Genomic DNA, 8,775 nt, shown 5'->3' with positions numbered 1-8,775 from the left:
GATGATCTCCGAAATCGCACTGAAAGAGCCGAGAGTGCAGCGACACCCGACACGCTCAATCCAGTATGGGATGAGTTTGACTATGGCGTTGATGTTGTCTGTACAGCTGGAGGAGGTTCATACTGAGACCTTGTACAATTACATAATAAACTTTATGCTCATTTAAACCGTTTACAGTTCACTGCACTGATCTGTAACGATTTACAAGTGAAATAAATCATTTTGAAATCAGATGAATCTTTTTGAATCACCCTGCATTTCTACATTAATGTAAATTACTCACCAAGCCAGAGTGGTGAGGGGAACTTATCAACTGTTTCTCAAGGTTCTCAAGGAGCATTTTTTTGCATCATTTTTAAAATCATTTTCAAGTTTTTTAAACTGTTCAGCTCCTTTTTCTTTTTAATATCTAAAGCCTGTTGGACATTTAGACTGTCTTGGTATTCACCATCATTTTACCCAAAGTGATTACATTCTGCTTTAGAGCTTCACTCACCCTGTTATTTAGAGTTTAGGGGGAAAAGCGAGTGTTTCTGAGCACTCTTGCCTGAATTGTGTAATAAAGGGGTTTTAAAACTAAGAAAAGGTGCAAATGCATCTTCAGGAAATGCACTTTTGAAGAATCTCACGTGACTGTTGGCTTTCAGCTCAGCTCGATCAGCTTGAAGGTGGTTTCCATCAGTCAGCAATGTTTAGTTGGGGAGGGGTGTACAGGAAGTTCTACCTCCCAATCACATCGCGGTTCTTTCCCTCAACCGGTGTGATGTCACAGTTCACAGATGGACAAGATCGTACAGATGTATTTTGTGGTGATGGTGAAGTCCCGCTGGTGAGGTCGTCCGTTATAAATTTGGGCCGCGGGTGTAAGGAAATCACAGCCTGCACAGGAGGACACAGGGTTACATCTAAAGATCGAGAAGATCCAGACATGAAGCCATACAGCATCGCAGCCATCGGCATTCTCCTCTTCGCCTTCTGCTCGGTGACTTTCAGCCAGAGTAAGTTTACATGTGTATATCTTTCTCAGATAATATCACTTCTAAAGCTGTTACAGACAAAACAGTTCATAGAGTAATTAGGATTCTAAACTGCAAATGAATGTTTATTACTGGAGTAGAGAGTCATTTTATGAACTGAAGTGTTTATAAAAACCTTACATTCTGTTTTTCAGACAGTCACGGGCCACAGAAGTGCTGCTTCAGCTACACAAAGACAAAAATCCCTGTGGCAATGGTTGAGCATTTTGAGATGACCAGTCCTGCATGCAGCAAGCCAGGAGTCATGTAAGTGCCTTAACCGTCTAATCGTGGCAGCTGGAAATATGAATACAGTTGATATGCATTATAATAACACGCAATTGTTTTCTGACATCACAGATTCCACACAACCAAGCAGATAGAGAAGTGTGCTAATCCAGAAGACAAGTGGGTTCAGAGGCTGATAAGCATGAAGAGCTAAATGTCAACATCACTCTGACTGATTCTGAAGATTGAGGTTGCAAGATAAAATCCTATAAGCTGCCTGGCGGTCAAGCCTGCTGTCCTTCTTATATGGTGTAAAACAATAGATTTGCACCAGCTTTTATTAATATCATGACGTTGTAAAATTTCCATACTTATTTAATTGTTCTATTTTTATATTGTTATTTACATTTGAAATAATAACAATAAAACCATTTTGGAATTTGACCCTTTTCATCAGTGTCTTTGTTAATATGCTGTAATGTTCATTTAAACCAAGGTTTCCCAACCAGGGGTTCGTGGTGGCATTGCAAATTGTTTGTGATGGGAATGTCACTCTCAAATATGTCGCTGCTGTCGGAAGAAAACCTCGTATCTCCATTTTCTCGTTTTTCAGTTTTTGACATAATTTGAAAATACTTGTTGCCTTTAATATTTTGTTTGTAAATTTCATGATGAATGGACCAAAAGAAATGGTCCAAAATGACTTGGAAATAAGTCTGGTTCCATTGACTTACATTAAAAGTAAAGTAGGTTTTTTCCTTCACCTGTAAAGTTACTATTTTGGAGATACGAAAATGACAACAGCGAAATATAAACATTGGTAACATTTTGTAGTGACAAATCCTCTAAATCAGTGGTGCACAACTCCAGTTCTGAAGGGTCCAGCACAGTTTGGTGATTTCACTGCTCAAACACACCTAATTCAACTCATCTGTTATTCCCGGGTTTAGTGAGTGTGTGTGTGGGTGTGTGTATATATGTGTATGTGTGGGTGTGTGTGTGTGTGTATATGTGTGTGTGTGTGTGTGTAGGGGAACCACCACACTGTACAGTTGTGCACACCTACACTAAATAAAGTCTTGTTTTAAGTCTGTGAAATCAGCTTTCTTGAAAAGACATTTGCAAATGAATCATATAAACTTTGCCACAAAACCATTTCAACTTTATTTTAACATAAACCTACTTAAAACCTAAAGGCAAATTATTTAGACTGAAGGGGTTCAGCTGACACAAAAGGTTCAACACCCCTGATTTAGACAAACTACTGCTCAGATCGGAGGGAGCAATGTGTTTAGTTTCTGCTGCCAATAGGTGGCAACATTCCTTTCTCATTACCCTGGGAAAGGGTCTGCATGGCCCACTCCAAGCTTCTGTTCAGTCCAGTCCACCAGCCTAAACAAAGTCTTGGTTGATACCTTTTAATGCAGGTTTACTCTAAAAAGTGATGCATTAATATCACACTAACCTGTGTTACTTACTTAGTTAAAGTTTAAAACACTTTGTAGTCCTTTCTGTTTTAACACATTTTATGTTAAAAGCAACACAAACTATGTTGCCCTTAAGTAGATTGATTTTCAACAAATCTGTTTTAAGAATGTATGCTACCTGTTGGCTGGAACAAAAGCTTAGACACAAAGAATTGTAAGTACTTTTTATCCTAATTGTTGGGCTTATCTTATAAATTCTTGGGTTGGAAAAACTGCATATAAAACATGTGTCTCAAAACCTAGTGAGCTCTCTACATAGACAGCATTTCACATCTTAATATGCACGTTCCTGGCCTGTCCCAATTCTCAAATACCTCACATATGATGCCTACTGAGGGATCTTATTTTGGCTGAATTTCAAGAGAGCATTGTAAGTAAGAAAGTTAGGGTGTTGTCCACCATTTAGATCAGGGGTGTCCAATCTTATCCGCAAAGGGCGGCTATAGCTGCAGGTTTTCACTGCAAACATGTAGGAGCTCACCTGATTCCCCGTAATCAGGGCAAACAGATAATCATGAAATCCTGCAGCCACATTGACTCTTTCTGGAAACGATTGGACGTCAAGGAGTTAGTCATGCATATTTTTAACTTAACAGTATGTAAAAGTAAGTGATTTGCTTGTATGGTAATGCATCTTCCTAATGCGGTTAAAATTTTAGTTGGAATCATTTATCAAGTCTTAATTTGATTTGGTTTGCTTGTTGATAGGACTGTCCTTTTGGAACTGGGGCTACAGGAGAAAGTGACTCCTCAACAAGCCCATAAAAAATGGGACAATCTAAAGATGAAATGCAGGGTAAGTTCTAAGACAGAGTTGAAGTACTTTATTTGAAAGACTAAGGATTTCTCTGTTTCAAACATTTGAGTGTATTTCAAACCTAATTCAAATGTTATAGTATTCTTGAGTATAATTCAGCTAGGCCAAACAAAGCAGAGCGAAGTTAGATTACAGGTTTGTATTTATTTTAGGAGCTGAAATGTCCACTAGCTGGAAGTGGGACAGACAATGGGGAAGCCACTGCAGCCACTTGGCCCTGGTTCAGCCTCGTGGACGAGGCTCTTGGTCACCTACTAATAGTCTCGTCAGATGAGGCGGAACCAGGGCCATCTTCTGCTGCGGCTTCACCGTTGTCTGAGGAAAGACAAAGGAAGAGGCAGGGAACCCTAATCGACCTCTTTCGAGAGGACATGGACAGGGAGAGGGAAAGAGAAGAGAGGAGAGAGCGAGCAGAGCAGGAGCGGTCTGACCACTTGTATGGCCTTCTTGAAAAGCTTATTAGCAAAATTAACTAAAACACATTTTTAAAATAAAGCCTATTTTATAAAAATAATTCTGGATTTTACTTTTTTTACAGAAATTTTTAACGTTAATCTTGAAATGCAGTAACGCATAAACTAATATCATAACAGACTTTCTCTTTGGATGAATTCATTTATTCTTTATTCATAAGAACCCAGTCTTGTATTTAAGAACGCTTCATGCTATACCATTCACAAATTTAAACTTACACACTGTTCAATCATTAGGGTCAGTTCTTTATTTTATAGTATCTTGACGTTTTCCTTTAATGAAGGTCATTCATTCAAATCACTTGGAACTGTTTTACAGTGTAATCCCTATAATAAAACAATATTTTAATATGAGCTCCTAAATAAGATAAAAAACTATAATGAAGTTCTTGTTGGGGTGAGATTTAGCAAAATGAGTACCAACATACATTTTTTTCACACGCTGCAAAAAAATATCTTCATCCTAAAGCTTTCTTATTATCAGATTGAGAAGAAACAATGAACTTGTCTCCACACATTTTTACGTTTTAAGCGATTTTAGCATAGTGCCAAAAAATTGACACTTCCACCACGCATTGCCTAACGAGTAAAAATGTTAGAGGGTAAATAATATTCTATACAACAATCAAACCTAGAATTATTATATGTTCAGACTAGATTTAAGATGTCACGTTCAAAGATATTACTTTTCTCAATGCTAATATAACATTTGAAAATGTGAATTAACTAATTAAACTCTTTCAGTTCCTGGACCATCAGTACATGTCAGCGATGGCAACGCAAAGCTGCTCCCGTAGATGATGACCGCTGACTTCTTCTGTGACGTCTTCCTCCTGCCCATCCTCTTCCTCCTCTCCATCTGCTTCCTCCTCAGGCTGAACAAGCTCTCCTGCTCCCATGCAGATGTTGTGCAGGGTGACACAGGAAGCAATCACTTGTGGCACAAACTGTGGGTGTACTTTGAGGGCATGCAGTAAGATGGATCTCCACCTGGTCTTCAGCAACCCAAAGGTGTATTCAATTACAGAACGTGCTCTTGCATGATGCCTGTTGAAGGTTACCCACTCTTCTCCTCTTACAGGCTTTTTAAAAGGGGTGATGAGGGGTGAGGGGTGTGCGATGAAGGGATATCCCACACCACCAGAATGCTGCCTGCTGGTAGAGAGTACTGTGGTGAAGGACCCTTGCATCATGCACAGATCTAGGAAAGCCTATAAGAACATCCAGAAACTTTGCCTGATGATAACATACAGCCTGCATTTGCACAGATGGGAAAGTTTCCAGTAGCACTGTGTATCAGGTTCTCCTGGAGCTTTAATTCAAACATGCCAGCCAACTATAGTGCTGACTACACATCGGAAAGCTGCAAGATTTCTCAGCCTCACAAAACCTCGAGAGATGCTCTGTGATTCTTCATTTTTGGATGCTGAACAGCTCATTTCATGAGATGAATAACATGAACAGTGGAACGGTACTTTCAGGGATTCCCTGTGGAGCTGGAAGTCAGTTGTATGTGTAATACATAAATAAATAAATATATATATATATATATATATATATATATATATATATACACACACATACACACAAATACATATAAGACACACCGATCAGCCACTTTAAGTACACCACCTTTTATCTACACTTTGTCCATTTTGTAGTTTTACAGTTACAGACTGTAGTCCATCTGTTTCTCTGCATACTCTGTGAGCCCACTTTTACCCTGTTCTTCAGTGGTCAGGACCCCCATGGACCCCCACAGAGCAGGTATTATTTGGGTGGTGGGTCATTCTCAGCACTGCTGTTTCTGATCCACTCGTACCAGCACAACACACACTAACACACCACCACCATGTCAGTGTTACTGCAGGCTGCATTTGGACAGCAATCCGGCTTTTGCGAAGTGGAGAAGGAATAGAGCGAATGTTTATGGGCAGGAAGTTCAACTCCACATCACATCACTCCTCACCCATCACACTCAGTGAGACAAAATATTAATGCTAAAACGAGCACTCACTGCACTTCTTTTTGAAGGAGAAAGATGAGGAGAAAAAGTCCAGCAGGTTTAATTCTTCCTAACAGCCCATGTGGACATTGGTAACGTTAGCACGAGCCTTTAGCACCACAACCAGCAAAGAGACACAACATTGTATTTCTACATTAATGTAAATTACTCACCAAGCCAGAGTGGTGAGGGGAACTTATCAACTGTTTCTCAAGGTTATTTAGCAGCCTCAGTGATAATAATGTAAAGGATGGTACAAACACCAGCGAGGGAATATTTGTCTTTGTGTTGAGCATTTTTTTGCATCATTTTTAAAATCATTTTCAAGTTTTTTAAACTGTTCAGCTCCTTTTTCTTTTTAATTTCTAAAGCCTGTTGGACATTTAGACTGTCTTGGTATTCACCATCATTTTACCCAAAGTGATTACATTCTGCTTTAGAGCTTCACTCACCCTGTTACTCAGAGTTTAGGGGGAAAAGCGAGTGTTTTCGAGCACTCTTGCCTGAATTGTGTAATAAAGGGGTTTTAAAACTAAGAAAAGGTGCAAATGCATCTCCAGGAAATGCACTTTTGAAGAATCTCACGTGACTGTTGGCTTTCAGCTCAGCTCGATCAGCTTGAAGGTGGTTTCCATCAGTCAGCAATGTTTAGTTGGGGAGGGGTGTACAGGAAGTTCTACCTCCCAATCACATCGCGGTTCTTTCCCCCAACCGGTGTGATGTCACAGTTCCCAGATGGACAAGATCGTACAGATGTATTTTGTGGTGATGGTGAAGTCCCGCTGGTGAGGTCGTCCGTTATAAATTTGGGCCGCGGGTGTAAGGAAATCACAACCTGCACAGGAGGACACAGGGTTACGTCTAAAGATCGAGAAGATCCAGACATGAAGCCATACAGCATCGCAGCCATCGGCATTCTCCTCTTCGCCTTCTGCTCGGTGACTTTCAGCCAGAGTAAGTTTACATGTGTATATCTTTCTCAGATAATATCACTTCTAAAGCTGTTACAGACAAAACAGTTCATAGAGTAATTAGGATTCTAAACTGCAAATGAATGTTTATTACTGGAGTAGAGAGTCATTTTATGAACTGAAGTGTTTATAAAAACCTTACATTCTGTTTTTCAGACAGTCACGGGCCACAGAAGTGCTGCTTCAGCTACACAAAGACAAAAATCCCTGTGGCAATGGTTGAGCATTTTGAGATGACCAGTCCTGCATGCAGCAAGCCAGGAGTCATGTAAGTGCCTTTACCGTCTAATCGTGGCAGCTGGAAATATGAATACAGTTGATATGCATTATAATAACACGCAATTGTTTTCTGACATCACAGATTCCACACAACCAAGCAGATAGAGAAGTGTGCTAATCCAGAAGACAAGTGGGTTCAGAGGCTGATAAGCATGAAGAGCTAAATATCAACATCACTCTGACTGATTCTGAAGATTGAGGTTGTAAGATAAAATCCTATAAGCTGCCTGGCGGTCCTTATTTTGTTCATTCGTTATTTGTTCATCATAACTGAGAATGTGGTGTGAAACAATTCATTTGCACCAGCTTATTTAATTGTTATATTTTTACACTGTTATTTACATTTGGAATAATAATAATCCATATATAATATAATAAACCATTTTGGAATTTGACCATTTTCATCAGTGTCTTTGTTAATATGCTGTAATGTTCATTTAGACCAGGGTTTCCCAACCAGGGGTTTGTGATGGGAATGTCACTCTCAAATATGTCGCTGCTGTCCGAAGAAAACCTCGTATCTCCTCATACCTCCCTTTTTCAGTTTTTGACATAATTTGAAAATACCTGTTGCCTTTAATTTTGTGTGTAAATTTCATGATGAATGCACCGAAAGAAACGACCCAAAATGACTTGGAAATAAGTCTGGTTCCATTGACTTACATTAAAAGTAAAGTAGGTTTTTTCCTTCTCCTGTAAAGTTACCATTTTGGAGACACGAGGTTTTGATCCAAAAAGTAAACTATAAACATTTGTAACATTTCTGTTGTGACAAATCCTCTAAATCAGTGGTGCACAACTCCAGTTCTGAAGGGTCCAGCTTCCAGTTTGGTAATTTTACTGCTCAAACACACCTAATTCAACACATCTGTTATTCCCAGGTTTAGTGTGTGTGTGTGTGTGTGTGTGTGTGTGTGTGGGTGTGTGTGTGTGTAGGGGAACCACCAGTTGTGCACTCCTGCACTAAATAAAGTCTTGTTTTAAGTCTGTGAAATCAACTTTCTTGAAAGACATTTGCAAATGAATCATGCAAACTTTGCCACAAAACCATTTCAACTTAAACCTACTTAAAACCTCAAGGCAAATTATTTAGACTGAAGGGGTTCAGCTGACACAAAAGTTTCAACACCCCTGATTTAGACAAACTACTGCTCAGATCGGAGGGAGCAATGTGTTTAGTTTCTGCTGCCAATAGGTGGCAACATTTTCCTTTCTCATTACCCTGGGAAAGGGTCTGCATGGCCCACTCCAAGCTTCTGTTCAGTCCAGCCTATACAAAGTGTTGGTTGATACCTTTTAATGCAGGTTTACTCTAAAAGTGATGCATTAAATATCACATTAACCTGTGTTACTCAGTTTAAAATACTTTGTTTTATTCCTTTACGTGTCAAAAGCAACATAAAACGCTTTATCCTTAAGTAGACTGGTTTTCAACAAATCTGTTAGCTGGAATAAAAGAATTTTAAGTACTTTCTGATAAAAAAAAAACATTGTTTCTG

General features: G+C 39.3%; 2 protein-coding genes across 2 annotated transcripts; both read left to right on the top strand.

Annotated features, from left to right (window-relative positions):
- Nucleotides 1-796: 796 nt before the first annotated feature.
- LOC118816134 (C-C motif chemokine 4-like) lies at nucleotides 797-1,688 on the top strand. Its single transcript, XM_036582642.1, has 3 exons — nucleotides 797-998; nucleotides 1,172-1,283; nucleotides 1,377-1,688. Exons 1-3 carry the CDS (start codon nucleotides 929-931, stop codon nucleotides 1,456-1,458), a joined length of 264 nt encoding a protein of 87 aa, XP_036438535.1. The 5' UTR covers nucleotides 797-928; the 3' UTR covers nucleotides 1,459-1,688.
- A 5,057-nt stretch (nucleotides 1,689-6,745) lies between these two features.
- On the top strand, nucleotides 6,746-7,676 carry LOC118816061 (C-C motif chemokine 4-like). The gene is made up of 3 exons (XM_036582568.1): nucleotides 6,746-6,980; nucleotides 7,154-7,265; nucleotides 7,359-7,676. The coding sequence occupies exons 1-3, from the start codon at nucleotides 6,746-6,748 to the stop codon at nucleotides 7,438-7,440; spliced, it is 429 nt and encodes a 142-aa protein (XP_036438461.1). The 3' UTR covers nucleotides 7,441-7,676.
- Nucleotides 7,677-8,775: the final 1,099 nt, after the last annotated feature.

Source organism: Colossoma macropomum, unplaced genomic scaffold (assembly GCF_904425465.1).
Source record: "Colossoma macropomum unplaced genomic scaffold, Colossoma_macropomum, whole genome shotgun sequence".
Classification (NCBI taxonomy): Eukaryota; Metazoa; Chordata; class Actinopteri; order Characiformes; family Serrasalmidae; genus Colossoma; species Colossoma macropomum.
This window is presented reverse-complemented; position numbering and strand designations above follow the sequence as displayed.